The sequence below is a fragment of the Lemur catta genome, chromosome 11, assembly GCF_020740605.2.
Source record: "Lemur catta isolate mLemCat1 chromosome 11, mLemCat1.pri, whole genome shotgun sequence".
In the NCBI taxonomy this organism is placed as follows: domain Eukaryota; kingdom Metazoa; phylum Chordata; class Mammalia; order Primates; family Lemuridae; genus Lemur; species Lemur catta.
In genome coordinates, this window is record NC_059138.1 from 36,291,292 (window position 1) to 36,311,047 (window position 19,756).

At 38.0% G+C, this 19,756-nt stretch overlaps 1 protein-coding gene across 32 annotated transcripts in view; it reads left to right on the forward strand.

Annotated features, from left to right (window-relative positions):
* The window catches only part of NRCAM (neuronal cell adhesion molecule), a 79,413-nt gene that overhangs the window by 37,229 nt on the left and 22,428 nt on the right, over positions 1-19,756 (forward strand). For 7 of the 32 annotated variants that reach the window (XM_045565414.1, XM_045565399.1, XM_045565410.1 and 4 more), the window contains 11 exons: positions 2,606-2,730; positions 3,157-3,186; positions 4,682-4,783; positions 9,100-9,297; positions 9,395-9,465; positions 10,469-10,694; positions 11,464-11,579; positions 12,976-13,180; positions 15,408-15,530; positions 16,140-16,316; positions 17,293-17,328. In XM_045565414.1, coding sequence (XP_045421370.1) covers positions 2,606-2,730; positions 3,157-3,186; positions 4,682-4,783; positions 9,100-9,297; positions 9,395-9,465; positions 10,469-10,694; positions 11,464-11,579; positions 12,976-13,180; positions 15,408-15,530; positions 16,140-16,316; positions 17,293-17,328 — 1,409 coding nt within the window. Of the gene's footprint in view, positions 1-2,605; positions 2,731-3,156; positions 3,187-4,681; positions 4,784-9,099; positions 9,298-9,394; positions 9,466-10,468; positions 10,695-11,463; positions 11,580-12,975; positions 13,181-15,407; positions 15,531-16,139; positions 16,326-17,292; positions 17,329-19,756 lie in introns of all 32 variants that reach the window. The other 25 variants (XM_045565403.1, XM_045565406.1, XM_045565416.1 and 22 more) reach the window with 8 other exon arrangements.

The window sequence follows — 19,756 nt, forward strand, 5'->3', positions numbered from 1 at the left end:
AACCAAAATATAAAACCATCCATATACAGCCAACTGATCTTTGACAAAGCAAACAACAAAGTACACTGGGGAAAAGAATCCAATAAATGGTGCTAGGAAAATTGGATAGCCACATGCAGAAGAGTGAAACAGGACCCTTATCTCTTGCCATCTACAAAAATTAATTCAAGGTGGATAAAAGACTTAAATGTAAGGCATGAAACCATACAAATTCTAGAGGAAAATATAGGAAAAACTCTTCTAGATATCAGCCTAGGCAAAGAATTTATGACTAAGACCCCAATGGCAATCATGGCAAGAGCAAAAATTAATAAATGGAATTTGACTAAACTAAAAATCTTCTGCACAGCTAAGGAAACAATCAACAAAGCAAACAGACAACCTACAAAATGGGAGGAAATATTAGCAAACAACACATCTGATAAAGGGCTAATATCCAGAATTTACAAAGAACTCAAGCAAATTAACAAGCAAAAAACAAACAACACTATTAAAAAGTGGGCAAAAGACATGAACAAAAGCTTCTCAAAAAAAGAAAGACAACTCTCTCCACATATATGCAGAGAAAAGGCCATTTGAGCACACAGCAAGAGCACCATTGTCTACAAGCTAGGAAGAGGACCCTCTTCAGAACCTAATCTACTAGCACCCTGATATTGGACTTCCAGCCTCCAAAACTGTAAGAAAATAAAGTTCTGTTGTTTAAGCCACCAAAAAAAAAAATAAAGAAGAAGAAAGACAAATGGCCAATAAACATATGAGAAAACGGTCCACATCATTAATCACCAGGGAAATGCAAATTAAAACCACAAACAGATATTACCTTAGCCCAGTTAGAATGGCTTTTATTAAAAAGTCTAGAAACAATAGATGCTGGCATGGATGCAGAGGGAAAGAATATTGTATTGATGGGACTGCAAATTAGTACAACCCAATGGAAAACAGTATGGAGATTCCTCAAAGAACTAAAAATAGAACTACCATTTGATCCAGCAATCCCACTATTGGGTATCTACACAAAGGAAAAGTAGACTTTTCATCAAAAAGACACCTGTACTCAAATGTTTATTACAGCACAATTCACAATTGCAAAGATGTGTAATCAACCCAAGTGCCCATTAGTTCATTAGTGGATTAACTAAATGTGGTATATGTATACTATGTATGCTATGGAATACTACTCAGCCATGAAGAAGGATGGAATAAGGCCTTTTGCAACAATTTGGATGGAAATGGAGATCATTATCTAAGTGAAATATCTAAAGAATGGAAAAACAAACACCACACGTACTCGCTATTAAACTTGAACTAACCGATGAGCACACATGTGCACAGAGGAAAGTAAAACTCAGTGGAAATCAAGCAGGGGGAAGAGGTGAGGAGGGCATGGGCAAAAACCTACCTAATGGGTACAAGGAACACTATCTGGGTGATGGGCACACTTATAACCCTGACTCAAGCATAACAAAATCGGTACCTGTAACCAAAAGCATCTGTACCCCCATGATATTTTAAAATTTAAAAAATGGAAAAATAAAATAAAATAAAAGAGCTTTAAGGTCCTTTAGCTTGGAATGGAAGAAAGGTCATGTCATTTTCCAGTTGAGGCCCTCAGTTTGACACAGTAAGTATACAGAGTTGAGTGTGTGAATGTTAGCAGTCCAAGTGGCTACAGGCATCATTCCCTATTAGAAGAAATGTTGCATTCTGGTGGAAATGGTTTCTGTGATTCTCTGGCATCTGATCTAAAGCTCTGGTGCCTAAATGGTGCTCTATTGCTTATTAATGGCCCAAAGAGAATTTTGTGGCCTCCTGTGTGTGCCCAGAGTTTCCATGTAGTTCTGTGCTTCAACTGGTCAGTTTTATTTGTGGAATCTGAGTTGATAAAGATGAGACTATGGAATATGAGAAAATCACCATCAGTTTATGTCAGCTAAAGCTTTAACTCGGAAATTACCTGAGAAGGCAGTTTATGATTTATTCAGCCTCATTAAAATCACACATGAGTCCTCTATACATTGATTTTGACCCACTGAGCAATTTTTCATCCCCTCTAAAAACCTCTAGAAAACTCCTCGTGGAGATTGCTGATCTCATCTTCCTGTTCCTAGTGATAAAGCAGATTACTATTCTTTGCATTTACTTTCTCCTATGAGGGAGCATGTAGCAAAAATGGCAAAACAATTCTGTTGTAAATAATAAAGTATTTAAAAGATACACTTTGATAGAAACTAAGGAGAGTGGTTTTCCAGTGTTTCTTAGCAGCAGACCCCTTAGGAAAGCCCTCTAGGAAGGATAACTGGAGCTGCCCCCACACCTCTGAATGCCCCTGGGGGCTTTAAGGAAGCTCCAGAGGCCTGGTTGAAAACCACTGCACCAGATACCTTAAAATCCCTTCTAACCCAAGATTTGATTCATTCTAATTGTTCTTCAACTTTAATCATTGTTAAAGTGATACATATTGTACATGATTGTTGCTCTAATTTTCTGAAAACATTTATCATCTCTCTCTTTTATCAAATTCAATTTCTTTCATGCCAGTAAAGCAGTTATAGGGTGTGGTTGCATGTCCATTTCAGCTGCTCTGCATGTGCTATACTGACAGGTTCACCATCGACAAGGATCATTTGGTGATAGCAGATGTCAGTGACGATGACAGTGGGACCTACACGTGTGTGGCCAACACCACTCTGGACAACGTTTCTGCCAGTGCTGTCCTTAGCGTTGTTGGTAAGAACGAGAACAAATATGACACAACTGGCTTCCCTGTATTAAGTTGAAAAGAAAACAGAAAAATTGTAAATATTAAATGTTTGCTTCTTGATACCATGGGTGTGTTATCCACGTTTTTCTTCTTTCAAAGATGCCTTTGAGGCAGTAGTTTCTGTATCAATACATTCTATAGCAGCACTGAGGGAAAATGGTGGATATGTACATTCATGACATTTTTATAAGAAAATTGGGAGAAATAATCTACTTTTATTTAAAATTGAAGGGTTTCTTTCCTAAATTGTTACTGCATGTTTATCAATACCATGTCTCACAGCTATTAGTTTTATAATCTTAGATCATGTACAATCTTTGTCTTCTTGTACTATGTTGTATCTTTCCATTACTAATTTTGATTAAAATCCTTTATATTAATGTCCTTTCTAGCTCCTACTCCAACTCCAGCTCCTGTTTACGGTAAACTAATATGAGTCTTCTTTCTCTATTTTCTGTCAATTTCACATTTGCAGAAAAAAAATACTTTTCTTTCTCTATCACATCATTGTGTTTCCTATGGAAAAGGGCTCTGTCAGTTATGTGTGTCACTTGTTTACTGCAATAAATCATTTCTTCATTATACCCCTAGAATTTTTCACTGAGTTTATTTCCAGTTGTTTCTAAATATTTCCTGTGCTATTATAAAATGATTTCATTTGATAAAAGTCCCTTTTTGATACAATTTCCTTATAAAGTAGCATAGTGTTTTTTCAAAAGCAATCACCCACATTTTACAGAATTAAGAAGCTATTTCTAATATCATTCCACAAATTAGGTTTTCACTTCAATTTAGTAAAAGTTGTTTTGGAAAAATAAATGTTGTTTTACGATTCCATTTTTAAGAAATTTATGCAGAAAAAAATGGATGTTTAGAACATTTGACTTTTATATCAGAGAAAATTAACTCACTGTGTTTTAACAAAATATAAATCACTAAAGAAAGAACAAAAGGAGGGGCACTTCCATGTTGTGTGGCTTTTCTAAGTCTGGAAAATAAATCAGAAATTATTTCCAGAAATCTTTTTGTTTAGAGAGCCCTCATCTTTATTCAGCACATAAATACAAACTTAATTTTATGGCATAACCTCAGTTGGATTTTATGTAGTATCATTAATTATCCTGTATGAGACCTGTTCTTTGTAGACATTTACTGCTTTCTTACTGGCAAGAAAAAAAATATATATATATATATACATATACATACATATATATTTATATGGTCTCTGGGAGTTACTTTCAGGAGCCAGGTCAGATAAGGGCCCAGGGGAGAACATTAACTCTCTGGATCTCAGAAGCAACATTAGAAAAGGCAGACATGCTTCTAGGACACCTTTGTCTCAACGGTGTCTGTACACTATTGTCCTCTGAGCGTAAACACAACTATGCATGCTGAGAGCTATCTACATAGCATTTTATATTCTTTTAAGAATATAAATATTCCTTAGGAGCCATAAAATCTATCATTCAGCATGTTTCAGAAAGAACATTTGAATTTTCTTTAAACAGTATGTTTTATTCACGTGTATTTGTTTTTCAGCATTTGCTATTCTCTATTTCCCATGTATTAGAAATTAAGCTTTGATATTATTTTTCATCTTTGTGCTCGTTCATGTTCATGAGGAGACACACACTGAGAGTGCTGATGAACTATGTATGTCTGCTTCACTGTGTTTGGTTACAAATGATTCGGTTTCCTTTGAAAAACAGAGAGCAGAACTCATTGATGAGTTATTTTTGGGTGTGCTCATGTGTTCCCGGCAACCTCAGTTGTTTGCATTTTGTTTCAGTTGCATGCTCATTGGCCATTAAGTGTGCTGTGTCTTTAAGATATCCTCTGTGTGGATAGTATCACAAATAAAGGAGAACCTCATAAGGACGGATGCTTAACAATGCTGTATGTGTCTTTGGTTTACAGATGTCCCAAATCCTCCCTTTGATTTAGAATTGACAAATCCACTCGACAAAAGTGTTCAGCTGTCATGGACCCCAGGCGATGACAACAATAGTCCTATTACAAGTATGTGGCATTATCTGATTTATTGCTGATAAGCTTAATGGCCATCTCTGAAGCACTTTATAAATATGCAACTGAGATTCCTCACAAAGATATTTATTGGTATTCTCTGCTTTGTTACTGATGTAGGACAAAAAGATTTATTTATGGTCATCATCAGAGCTAGAGTTATTCCTGGTTATAGCTTCTGGTATAGAACACTAATGAATAGCTGAAGATGTTAATTAAGAAAATATGCGTTGTTTGTATTTAAGATCCATAAGAATCACCTTAAATATCCACCGCAGTAGAAAGACGCATCTTAAGTTAGTTCCTCATTTTGCCCATTACTTCTAGGAGAAGAGGGTAGGAGGGACAGGTGCTGAAAGGCCCTGCGTACATATTAGGAAATCGAGACATGGTGAGTAAAGTGACTTTTCAAACCCACAGTTGGTAACAGAACTGGATGTAGCATCAGGTCCATTAACTCTTTCTTCCCACTAGCCCCTGCTACAAAGTGCCTTCAACAGTGTCAACTCCTCACCTTGGTGACATAAGCCTAGGGAATAAAATCAGATGAGGGACCATGCCATAAGGATACTGGAAGAGCTTAATAAATTAGAATATAGGTAAGCTTAGAAGCTTGATTGTTAAACTGAAGAGATACTTAAAAGGCAGATATAATCAGGTCACAAGCCTGAAATACATTACTACCTTCAAGGTATATACTTCAGGAAGACTAAATTCCTTTCTAATGACTACCTAAGATGATTCTGAAATGACAGGTGTGTTGATTTATCATACCTCCTGGTAAAGCAGAATATATCCAATAAATTAAACAGAAGCTTCCTCTCTATCTTGTGTTAATTTAGAAGTGCTTCTTTCTGATTGAGTTTTCAGTGTTCTTGATCAGAACGCGCATTCATCCGGGCTGAGTCTTACAGCTAGTTCAGTACATTAGCCAGAGTTAGCTGGTTAGGAGGCGTGGAGACTCTTTACATGTTAACATGATACCATTAGATTTCAAGACATTTCTACTTTCCCATTCACTCACTCACTCATTCAACAGATATTTATTGAGTACCTATTAGGTGTCAGGCATTGTTCTAAAACAAAACAGTCAAAAATCTCTGCCCTTATGGAGCTTATGTTTTAGGTGACACAAATAAGATCAAACTAATAATATATATTATGTTATTGTGTATAATGTCATCACATGTATGTGTACATATACATATATTAATGCATGTACACACACACACACATACACAGAGCCCAGATCTGCCTTCGAGAGAGAACCTGCTGCAGGGAGTGTTAACAGGAGGTACAGCCTCCATGTGCTGCACCTCCTCTCAGAATCGCTGCAGCGTTCACATGAGGGCACACTCCTGGGAGTGCTCCAGTGACTGAGCTTGGTGAGGCTCCTAGAGCTCAGCCATACCTGATGCAGAACTCTTCTAACAGGCATATTTACCCTGGGGCTCCTCGTTGACCTGACTGAGACCATCTCAGAGCTATACTGCAGTCTGAGACTCTTCCTACCCACTCCTTCTTCCTTCCTCCTCCCCTGTTACAGATGTCAGCCCAGCACTGTGGTCTGAAGCTCTTCCCTGCCTACTCCTGCTTCCTCTCCCTTTATCTTCCATGGACATTCCACAAATAAATCTCTTTTGCTTTTAATTCTATCTCAGCACTTGCTTTCTAGAGGGCCCAAACACATGTCTGTCTATACACATGGCCTTGTGTGTGTATGTATGTATATGTGTGTTTAGGCCATGCAAAGAGCAAATCAGGAAAGGAGATGGGGGGGCAGGTGTATAATTATGAATAGGATGGTCAGGAAAGGCCACACTAAGAAGGTAACATTTGAGTATGTCAGTCAAGACAGGAGTAGGGGCCAGTCACAGTGGTTCACACCTGTAATCCCAGCACTGTAGGAGGCCAAGGCAGAAGGATCTCCTAAAGCCAGAAATTCAAATCCAGCCTGGGCAACATAGTGAGACCCTGTCCCTAAAAAAAAAGACAGGAGTAGGGAGGTCAGTGAGCACACTGTGCCATTATCTAGGGGAAGAACTTTCCAGGCAAAGCAGAGGAAAAGAGCGAAGGCCCTATGACAGGGACATGTCTGCTAGGAGGCCAGTGTGGCTGCAGCAAGATGAACAAGGGGAAGTGAAGTCAGAGAGAAGCTCAAAGAGGTGAAGAGTCAGGTGGAGGGCGTGGACTGGGAATTGTGCAGGGCCGTGAAGGCCATTGTAAGGGTAAGGAAGCCCTTGGAGGGGTTTAACAGAGGAATGATGAACAAATATCCTGGCTGGTCTATTGAAAACGGTCTATAGAAGGACAAGGGGAGAAGCAGAAACACCAGGTAGGACCATGGTTCTCAAACTGCACTGAAGTGCCCTGTGATACCTCAGCGAATTCACAGGGGTGCCTTGGGATAGTTTTAAAGTTTTAATTTTTAAATTTTGATATTTAGAAAATATAGTGACATTTGTCAGACACCACATGAAATTAGCTTGAGGCAGTTTACAGTTTCAGCATTATAGTTTTATGTCATATTTTGATGATGTCAGATCTCTGCAAAGCATTTGCTGTGATAAAAAGCAAGTAGCAGATGAAAATCTGTGTGGAACAGGGCATGAAGAAGGTGGTGTCTAATCTGTTTACAAGGTTTAAAAAGTTGTACAGTGCCCTGTAGGTTTTAAATTGTCAAGATATAAATACTTATTAGGTGTATGGACCTAACTACTTAATTCATGAAAATGTTAGGTATTTCATTTGGCCTAAGGGGATCATGAAAAAAATTACTAAGACATTAAGTACACCATGAACTGCGAATGCTTGGAAACTACTGAGTTAGGAGGTTATGTGATATTATAATTCACACAAGAGATGACAGCACCCTGGAATAGGCTGAGAAATGGTCAGATTTTGGATCTATTTTAATGGTAGAAGTAATAGGTCTATTGAGAGTGTGAAAGGAGAAGCCCAGAAGGACCCCAGGCTTTGACCTGAGTTGTCGCTACCAGCTGGGGAAGAAAATTGGAAACAGTTTTGGTCACATCCAGTTTGAGATGTTGTATTAGACAATTTAGCAGAATTGTTGAGAGGCAGTTGGCTGTAGTTCAGGGGAGATGTCTGGGCTGCAGATATAAATGTGAAAGTCATCCATTTATGAGACTGAAGATCACCTGCAAGTGAATGTAGACTGAAAGAACTCCAAGGACTTAGCTTTGGACCACTGCAAGACATATAATACTTCCTGTTCATCTTTGTATTTATAGTTCATATCATGGTACCTGGCACACGGTAGGCAATCCATGAATATCCAAATACCTATTTTTTACAAGGTTAAAACATGTACATGCCACCAAATTTTAGTAGATGTAGAGGGTATGCACTGAAAAGTGTAGCTTCCTCCCACTTCTGAAGCCCAGCTCTTTTGGCAACACCAGTGTAACCAGCGTGTATCCTATGAGAAGTAACACATGAATATCTAAGTGAATATGTATGCGTATATGTCATAGTAATTTTTGTTTATTTTTACATAAGTATAGTATCCAGTACACACTCTTCTGTACCCTGCTTGGTTTCACTTAACAATGCATTTTAGAAATCATTTCATTTCAGCAGCCCCATTCAATTTTATCAGCTGCAGAGTATTCCATTGTGTGGATGTAATATAATTTGTTTAATCAGTGTTCTATATTGATGGACATTTAGGTTGTTTGCAACTAGGTGGTTTGAATTGCAAACAACACTGCAATGTGGATTCTTTTTCATGTCTTTGAGACATATGTGTGAGCACATTTATTCAAAATAAATGGCTAGAAGTATAATTTCTCAAAGGTTATGTGCATTAAATATTGTTAGATTTTTTTTAATTGTCCTATAGAGAAGTTAAGCCAATTTACACTTCAAAGAATGCTTGTTTCTGTGTGTCATAGTCAACAAAGTGTGTTAAACCTTTGATTGTTGCCAATCTGTTTAGGGGAAAATGGCATTTCACTGCATTTAATTAATCCTATTTTGAAAAATATTGACCATCTTTTCATTTATGTAAACCTTTTTTAGTGATATATGGATTGATTCTAAACAGTCTTAAGTAACTAAACTCAGCATGCTAGAGAAGGAATACCAAATATTACTGAGTGTGCTTAAGTATTAAGGATAAGGATAGAAGTCTGAAATCAAAATATTTTAATGAAATTTTTCTTGAAAGTTAAATAATCCACGCTTGGCTACTCTTGTTAGATTGCCCTGTTAGTTATCACTGGCATCCTACCCCTGGGTTGATTGAACTCTGTCTTGGGTTTGGTGTGTGTGTGTGTTGCGGCCAGAATTCATCATTGAATATGAAGATACAATGCATGAGGCAGGCCTATGGCACCACCATGCTGAAGTTTCTGGAACGCAGACCACAGCCCAGCTGAAGCTGTCTCCTTATGTGAACTACTCCTTCCGAGTGATGGCAGAAAACAGCATTGGGAGGAGCTTGCCCAGCGAGGCATCTGAGCAGTATTTGACGAAAGCCGCAGGTAAAGCGGGACTTCTGTGATGTGAAACGGAATAGAAAAGTTTTCCACTCTTTGCAAAAGACCAAAGCTTACACATGTGTGGCTGCTTAACTTCTAGAACCAGACAAAAACCCCACGGCTGTGGAAGGACTAGGATCAGAGCCTGATAATTTGGTGATTACATGGAAGGTGAGCTATGAAGCCTTCAACTTTCCTCGGTATTTTTGAGAGTGAAAAAAAGAGTTGTTTTAAAATAATATCTGCATTAAAATCCCATTTCACACATTTCTGGGCAGGAAACCATATATATTATATATCTTTATTTTAAGAGGCAGTATTGTGTAGTAGTTAAAAGCTTGATCTCTGAAGCTAAAATGAATGGGTGCAAATCCCAGCTCTGCCATTACTGTGTGACTTTAAGCCAGTTGTTCCGCATCTGTTAGGCATCTGCATGATGAGAATAGTAATAGAACCACCTTCATAGGATTAAAGGAGTTAACACATTTAAAGAACATAGAACAGTGCCTAGCATGTATATATGTGCTCAAAAAATGCTAGCTAGTATTAGCATCATCAAAAACCACCTGGAAGACATGCATCGAGCTATTCCAGTAATCAACTGCTTTTGGAGGGTGTTTTCTGCGTTTGAAAATTTAACATATATTTACTTGTACAATTTTAAAACCTAGATAGATTTATACATGTATATGTATACAAATGTGTACACACTTATGTATGTACATACATGTAAAAACAAGATAGAATGACAGGCTAGCCTAGCCTTTTTTTTTTTTTAATAAAGAGGAAGATAGTTCTTAAGTTTCAGTCTCCAAGGAAAATGAACAATGAATGATATACCATCACACAAGAATATATGAAGGAATCTATATTAACTGATATATCTTCAGAATTGCCCGCCCTTGGCTATGGAGCCAGAGTTTGAAAGGTTTATGTGATATTTACTTCTTCAAGACAGTAATTTACAAGCTTTGAAATGTTGATCCCAAGCAAGCTTTGAATCTCATCACAAATGAAAAAGAGAGAAAAGGTACCTAGAGAACATGGTTCATAGCTTGTGTTTTAGTGTTTCAATATTCACTTTCTTTTCAGGTCTGGGAATTAAATTGATTGTTCCCGTACAAGGTTGTGCAGTTGATCTGTTTTATAAGCTTTTATTTGGCTTTTCTTGTAGCCCTTGAATGGCTTTGAATCTAATGGGCCAGGCCTTCAGTACAAAGTAAGCTGGCGTCAGAAAGATGGTGATGATGAATGGACATCTGTGGTTGTGGCAAATGTATCCAAATACATTGTCTCAGGCACGCCAACCTTTGTCCCATACCTGATCAAAGTTCAGGCCCTGAATGACGTGGGGTTTGCCCCTGAGCCAGCTGTTGTCATGGGACATTCTGGAGAAGATCGTAAGTGTCTGATGCTGTTTCCTTTCTGCTTTTCCCTAACAAAACAGACTTACCAAGCCACAAGCCAAGGCCATTTCCAGAGGTGCTCAGGTTGCAAGGGAGGGAGGCAGCAATTATTTTTATGTTACTTCTCTGAATTTAAACATCCTGGTATGTAAGAAAGAGAATTTCAGAATGTTAAAGGTGATTATAGTACAGTTGTCCCTCGGTATCCCCCAGGGATTGGTTCCAGGACACACCCCACCCCAGATACCCAAATCTGCCAATACTCAAGTCCCAAAGTTGGCTCTGCGGAACCTGCCTGTATGAAAAGTCGGCCCTCTGTATCTGTGAGTTTCGCACCTGCGTTTTCCATTTGCATTTGGTTGCAGACGTAGAAACCTGTGGATACAGAGGGGCAACTGTATGGAAAAAAATCTCCACATAAGGGGACCCACATAGTTTAAACCCATTTGTCCAAGGGTCAACTGTACTTTAAAAAAAAATGTCTCTTTCTCCTACTTAGGAGGCTGAGGCTGGAAAATCCTTTGAGCCACAGACTTTGAGTCCAGCCTTGGCAACATACCAAGATCCCATCTATAAAAACAAACAAAAAACAAATCTTGTTCTCACAAAGTTTAATAAACAGATACCAAAAAAATCTACTTTCAATCCTTAATAATCCATAGAATAGGACTGGAGTATGCTTCAAGCCAAAATTGTTAGAGATAGTGACATTTGTGCATGAGATTGAAAACTGATATGTGCTCCTTCACTCTTCTTCCTTCAGTCCCGATGGTGGCTCCTGGGAACGTGCGTGTGACTGTGGTGAACAGCACCTTAGCCGAGGTGCACTGGGACCCGGTGCCTCTGAAAAGTATCCGAGGACATCTGCAAGGCTATCGGGCAAGTAAAAGGGAAACTTTCGTGTTCTTTCCTTCGTAACAGGCAATCAGTGAATGCCACTTGTCGGGCACGCTGCATAAGATTGGAATTACTTGATTCAACCCCTCAAGAACTCGTGAACTTGAATTTGATTTATTGCCTCAGGCAGGGCCACATCTAAAGAACCCTGACCAGAGTTGACTTCAAATCTCACTGCACCCAAAGTGAGGAAAAAAAAAACGTTTTCTCCGTTTTTCCCACAGATGATCCTACATTCTGTCAACAGCAAGCAACTAATATTTGTACAAAATGGGGAAAACTAATTCTTAAAGAGCTAGAATATAGCCAACTGCACCTAGCTTTAAAGTAATATGAATTACATGTGTTGAAAACACAAAATTATCCTGATAATAATTTAGGCATATTTTTAATAATGTAGATTATACTTTAAGACCATATAGTTCCAACTGGGTCATTCTTACAAACATCAATTATCTCTCCTTTGGGGAAGCACACAAAGACTGACTAATCATAGAGATTTTTGATTGTTATTGTGACATACACACAAACACATGCGTGCAGTGTCACTACTTTGATTTGTTAACCCTGACTCCTAGAGGTCACTTTGTGTACTGCACCATGTTCAATTTTTTTTTTTTTTCTAACATTGCAAGATTCTGTAAATGATGTTGATTTCTCTTAAAAATGTCTTTAAATTCCTTAGAAGAATTTAAGACAACTTAATAAACAACGATTCTGGATTTTTGACCAAAGTTAATCAGCACTTCTTTTCCATCTCTTCAAAACCTGTGCCAATGACACAAAACAAATAAATATTTTTTATTAAATGATACAGTTGGCATAGTGGAAAAGCCCTAGACTTGGAGTAGAGGGTCCCCTGTGGCTCTTGATACCTCTGTGGCTTTGGGAAAGACACTCAATAGCCCAGAAACTCATCTGTACAATACGAATAATGATAATAAAAGCCTCATTGTGGTTTTTAGGATTAAACTAAATGATAGATTATACATGAACTTGTATTAATTCTGGAAAACACTGGGCAGTAATTTTTATTTTTAGAATATTTTATACAAGTAAAAGACTTAAATCCTATTGTCATCCATTTGTCTCATGTTCTAGAGACCCGTATAGGTCTCATGCTGTTTCATTTATTTCACTTATACTCCTACAACAAAATAGTATAGCCCAGCTTTGTCACATTGTCTTAATTTAATTTCCCTCATTATCTGTGGATTTCTATTCCTCTCGCTTCAGAATCAATATCCATCAGTCTTGCTAGTTATGTTCTTCTAAAATGCACCGAGGGAATTTTCTGAAAAAACGATAATTTTGTGAGTACAAGGGGAATCTCCTTTGTTCCTTTGTGCACCCCTGACTTTTATTCTTGCTGTTTCAGATTTACTACTGGAAGGCACAAAGTCCATCTAAAAGAAACAGACGTCACATTGAGAAAAAGATCCTCACCTTCCAAGGCAGCAAGACTCACGGCATGTTGCCTGGGCTAGAGCCCTTTAGCCACTACACGCTGAACGTCCGAGTGGTCAATGGGAAGGGGGAGGGCCCCGCCAGCGCCGACCAAGTCTTTAATACTCCAGAAGGAGGTATGGGATGGATGCGTATCTGAGATCTCAGGGACACGCGACATGGCCCGAGAGGTTTGCATGACAGAAGGCCTTCTAAATAAAGGATATTCTGGAAGCTAAATGGGCTTTGTCCAGAGATGAACACAGCACACACAAAGCTGGCAAAATGTCAGCTTATATATAGCCTAAGTGTACATAGAAGGCCTCAGAACACAAAATGCTGCCCTAAAACGCCCTCTCCCTTGACTTAAAATTTTTCTGCACACGTATACTAATCTGAACCCCTGCTAACTTGATGTTTATTTTGGTTATTAAGTTTCTGACCGGAGGCAAGTTCTGTAACTTCTCTAAGCCTCAGTACCCTCATATGAAAAGCCTGAGAACTAAATGGGATGACAGTCACCCTGTGTCCCAACTCCCATCCCATTACAATCACTTGTCCTTGGTCTCACTGCCCCTGAGAGAGTCAGGGCTCCTTCTACTCGAGGCTGTCGCAAGGGAGGCCCCACACTGGTCCTTTACATAGTTCAGGAGAAGGTGTCATAGAAGAGATGATTGGAGGATTAAAGGATAAAGAGAGAGGAAGTGGTATGTCTGAAGACACAAAGGTATGAAACAGCATGGCTCCTTCAGGAAACTGCTAGTTGTGTGGCCAGAAATGGAGAGGAAGGTCAGCTAGGGAGGACCCAGATCATGGGTGGTCTTGGATGCTATGGATATTAATCTGTAGTCCCTTAGGGGGTCAGTGAATGGGTTTAAGGAGCTCCATGAACCTTCTAAAATTATATGCAAATGTGTGTATATTTTTCTAGGGAGAGTTATAGCTGTCATCAGATTCTCAAAGGGGTCTGTAATCTCCAAAAGTTAAGAACCCTTATTGGGTTGAGGAAGCTGAGAACTATGTGCCAGGCACAATTCTAGGCCCAGGCAAAGGCTGCTGAGGACCTGAAGTGGGGAGGTAGCAGAGAAGATGAGGAGAGGAGGGGATGGATATCGCTGAGATTAAGGAGATAGAGTTGGTAGGATTTCAGGTCCAAGAAAAAAAGAAAAGAAAAGAAAGAAAAAGAAAAAAGATTTTGTGTCCCAGGAGAGGGCGGAAATGAGGCAGATGGAGAAGTTCAGGCTGACTCTCTGGTTTTCAGCTAGCCTGACGGTGCCAACAATGGGTTTCCAGGGAATATGGTAGGGGAGGGGACCATCATAAGGGAGAACTGCCACCAGCCATCATCCTCATAAGGAAGTGAATAAAAGAACACCCAGCATGTTTTCTCTGGTGCTTTGCCAGCCTCTGCCATAGAGAGAACCTGACACCCCTCAGACCTTGCCCGGGGCCAGGGGTGTGCCAATACTGGGGCTTTTTTGTCCATCACTTCTAGATCCTGGGCAGCCGTCAGCTTTCAGGATAAGAACATGTCCACACCTGGGCAGGCTGGCCCGTGCCCAAAGCCCAGCGGGCAGGACATTCTGACTGTTTGGAGGCACCTGGTTTGTTGGGGAAAACAGTCCTGAATGGCCCAGAACACAGCTGCTTCCACTCAAAGGTCTGGTTAGAATAGTTTCACTTGGTAACTAGTTAGCTTTTATTAAGACAGCATTCATGGGCCGGGCCCGGTGGCTCACGCCTGTAATCCTAACACTCTGGAAAGCCGAGGCGGGCAGACTGAGTTGAGGAGTTCATAGACCAGCCTGAGCAAGAGCGAGGCCCCATCTCTACTACAAATAGAAAGAAATTAGCTGGACAACTAAAAATACATAGGAAAAATTTAGCCGGGCATGGTGGTGCATGCCTGTAGTCCCAGCTACTCAGGAGGCTGAGGCAGAGGGATTGCTTGAGCCCAGGAGTTTGAGGTTGCTGTGAGCTAGGCTGATGCCACGGCACTCTAGCCTGGGCAACAGAATGAGACTCTGTCTCAAAAAAAAAAAAAAAAAAAAAAGGCAGCATTCATGAATCAAATAAGTACTGTCTCCTTCAAAAATATTTATTTGGGGTCTATATGAATACAAAGTAAAAATGTATTTTGAGAGGATGGTTTTCATGAATCTAAATGTAAATGGTAAGAGAAAAAGAGGAAGAGAATATATAAATACCTGTCATAGGTTCATATTAATGTATTTTCAGCTGAGTTAGGAATGAATTTCTGAAAATTAAAACTTTGATGAATTGTATGAGGCTGGTGAAATGTCATTTTAATACATTTTGAAACACTCAAAAACCTTTGTGTTGACTGTATGTTCTCATTGTAAGTCCCCAGTGCTCCTTCGTCTTTGAAGATTGTTAATCCTACACTGGACTCCCTCACTTTGGAATGGGATCCACCGAGCCACCCAAATGGCATTTTGACTGAGTACACCCTAAAATATCAGCCAAGTAAGTTATTGGGAAGGGAGAAGGGGATAAAAATATTTCTTATCATAAAATACAAGCTATTATTTCTTTGTATCTATAGAATATATACATATACTTTCCTGTGTTCTTTTAGAAAGAACTTCAAGGCTTTTTAAAGAAAAATGATGTATATGCTATTGAAAATTAAGTAAATTAAGAAAATTAAGAAAATTAAGTAATCTGCTTACAGACCTTGAGGGGTGAGTTGTAGGTAGGTGCTATCATTAGATTAGATTGGCATTATCTGTAAGGGCACAAGGCCTCTGAAGAAAAGGTTTGAGGTTATTTAACAATACACGATTCCACCTGCAAAAACACAGATTTTTTTTAAAAAATGCTGTTGTGCTTCAGTGATAAAATTCTCCTAGCTTATAGGCTTATGAAGAACATATTCCTCCTTGTTAAATGATATGATATGATAAACATATTATAGGAGCTGTAAAAGGTTATCACTTAGTATGTCAGGCAAAGCATGAGTAGGATTATAAAAGCCAATGTAAGCCAGGTTTGACATTTTTGGTTAACATATTTATTTTATAATAGCATAGCAATTAATGGGGAATGCACTTGTTTGTTATTTCTTTTTGACAGTTAACAGTACACATGAATTAGGACCTCTGGTAGATTTAAAAATTCCTGCCAACAAGACACGATGGACTTTAAAAAATTTAAATTTCAGCACTCGGTATAAGTTTTATTTCTATGCACAAACATCAGCAGGATCAGGAAGTCAAATTACAGAGGAAGCAGTAACAACTGTGGATGAAGGTAAGATGGGTATGTATAAAATCCAAATAATTATAAGTATCCTGGAATAAAAATGTTTAACTCAAGTTTATGCTTTCTGTTTCCTTCTTACCATGGAGTAGCCATCTTACCCAATTAATACAAACACTTATTTGTAATTTCTCATTCTGATATATTATAAAACAGTTATTTAGCTTATACTGAAATAGCTGTTTGATATCTGTTTTTTAAGACCATGTGAAACTTTTAAACTTATATGAAAATATTAGGGTGAGAATGAGAGATTATATATTTGCCACACTTGAATTTGAAGTTCAAGATAACATATTTTCCTATCTACAACTTTATACACGCACATACACACACTTATACATAAGTATATGTAATTCTAGTTCTGGTCCTGATTCACTGGAAATAATTTTCTAATTCACATATTGCTTTAGGTTTTCTAGCAAGGAAATTGAAACAATTATTAAATAATGTATTTATTTTGTGTTTGGGCAAGGGATTTTGTGTTTTGGTGAATCATCTGGTACAGAAAAGGCAAAATAGCCCCACTAAAGTATTCAGAATAGGAATTAACACTTCCTTTCATACTTTTTAAAAAATTCTGAAAATTTTAGATTCAATAAAAATGATCAAAAATATTAAAAAAGATTTTCTGGTTTTGCATGTCTCTAAACTGTAGAATTGCTAAGGATTATTCATTTGATTATATTCCATAACACTAGAAATTGACATTTCTATCCAAAAATGGTTTGAAATATCCTAAGCCTTCTTCGATAATAGACAAGCATGAATAATGCAGCTTATGTGTGAATTTGAGTACTGGGTAAATTTGGGGACACCAACATATCTTTGTCCCCTGTACTTGATGTGGCTTCATTCTTCTTGCATGCTTTAGCATTTTAATAAGTGTTTTTTTATCTCTATACATGCTTATGGCTGTGTGACATCTAACTATATAGTGTCCTATTTCTGTTTCCCTTCATTAAAGCTGGTATTCCTCCACCTGATGTAGGTGCAGGCAAAGGTAAAATAATTCATCTGCATGACTTTATACATGTGTGAAATTTGCAATGTGAAACATGGGGAAGTGCAGCATGGGTGAAAAACAGAAAATAAAATATGCTTTGAATCACCAAAAGGAGGAGAAGATTTTGGCTTTAAATTTAATTTCTAGTTCTTTTTTACAAGTAAAAAGCCTCATATTGAATTCTCCCCAAACTTTTTTTCAAGACTTATCCCTGGTACAAATCCTAATCTTAGCTTTTAATAATATGATTTTAGCTGGATCAGACAGGACCAAAACTGTGGATTTGTCACAGATCCTCTGTATGGCCATGCCACACATTTAAGTGTTCAGATATATTAGTCCTGTGATAAAAAACAGCCTTGAGAAGTCAGATCAACTGAGCTTCCTGTTCTAATCTGACTTAGCTGCATTCCTCATAGACACAGTGTATGCTCTGCTGGCATCACACAGCACTGTCCATTGGGGATTTGGGTTTAGCAATACCCTCCAGCTGGTTTGGGACTGAGTCTTCCCACTGGGATTCCCTACAAGCAAATCTTCCATGCTCTGCTCAGTTGTGTTATTCCATCCTGTCTTCACCTCCTGAGCAATGCCAAAGATGCCCCAATCTTTGACCCTTGGCTGTTGGCTAACCCGTCAGCTTTCTAGAGAGCAGTAGAGTCCCTGCCACTGGGCACTGTTTTCACATAGCGTGCCCACAGTCAGGGGTTTTCCTGGGCTTTCACAAACCAACTGAGTACAAATAGAAATGAAGAAAAAGAAGACCAAGAGAAATAAGTTCTTTGCCCTAAATTATTCAACTCTTGTGAGCTTAGACTTGATACATTTTTTCTATTTGCTTAGAAATTTGCTTACAGTTCGCAGCCATGGTAAATTACGAAATGTAGATCAGATACATTTTGGAGAGATTGAATAAGAACTGTGACCATTTTCAGTCATCTTGATAATGTTTTATTTGTGTTTTTAGACTTGAAAGGACAAAGTTGTAAAATTCAAAATTTCTACAATATTGTAGAAAGATTACTTTCTTTCTACGATACTTTCTACCTTCTACAATATTGTAGAAAGATTACTTGCTTTCTTTTATATGTATATGTCTTTTCTGTGATAATTAGATATTAATTAAAATCATTGGTTGTTTTACAACAGTTTACTGCTGTGTGACTTTAACTGAAGCATTCCAGTAAAAGCCTGGCCTCTTTTCCTACACAGTGAACATGTCACTGTGACTGTGCCTGGAGTTGGTGGCAGAGCAATTATGCTTCAACAGGGCTACCTGTGAAGCAAGCCTGAGTAGTCCATTGACTAGTTATGTTAGAAGAGGATATGCATTCCACTGGGAAAAACATCGCCCCCTGTTTTTAATAAAAAGAAATCTTTATTGAAAGAGTTTTGGTTTTACCATTTGATGTTACTAAATTGAACTGTAAATTACTTATGGAGACAAGCAAAAATGGAGTGTCTGAAAGTTCATTAAGTCCCTAATATTAAATATGACAGATCTCAAATAAGGAAAGGAATAGTGTTTAAGAAAAAACAAAAAAGCTAAATCTGACTTATTTTTAATATTGGTTCTTTTCATAGTACAGCAGTAATTAAACATTGCTTTCATAAAATGATAATATTTTACCATGGCAAGACTTTGAACTGCTCATGCATAATTTGTGATCCTGGGTTTTCCTTCCTTAAAAATATTTCTTTTTTTTTCAGCCTAAGAATGAATTCTTTTGTCTTCTCTATCCCTTCTCCATGTGTGCAGAATTTAGATGCTCTCTGGCAGGAGAAAAATTAAAGTTCTCCAAAATCCTTTCAAATTTTAATTTTTAAATCTATCTTTTATATTTTAACTTAAAACACTAGAAAATGGAATAAATTAGAGATGAATCAAGAGAAAACACCTGTGGTGTCCTTAGCTGTAGAACTATCAACATCTAATATGATTTTATTATTAATTGGATTTCATGAAAAGTGATTTTAATTCACTTCTAGTCCAAGAGGGAGAAAGAAATGCATCTGAGTTTGTATGTCTTAATTTTCATACAGATTTTAATAGATGTTAATGAAACCCAAGCTTTCAAATATATATTTACAAAAGGATTATAAACCATGAAGAAGGAGCCAGGATAATTTAATTAACTATATGATGCCACACTAACCCTTCTTCTTACTGTTCTCCTCGATATAATTGAGCATGGAAATACTCAAGATCTTCAAGTCATTTATTTTTATCCATTTCTTTGTATTATTAAAGCCCTCAATGTTTGTATAAGAATTATAGTTGTTAGGCTGGGCGTAGTGGCTCATGTCTATAATCCTAGCACTCTGGGAGGCCGAGCTGGGAGGATGGCTTGAGGCCAGGAGTTTGAGACCAGCCTGAGCAAGAGCAAACCCCATCTCTATTAAAAATAGAAAAACTAGCCAGGCA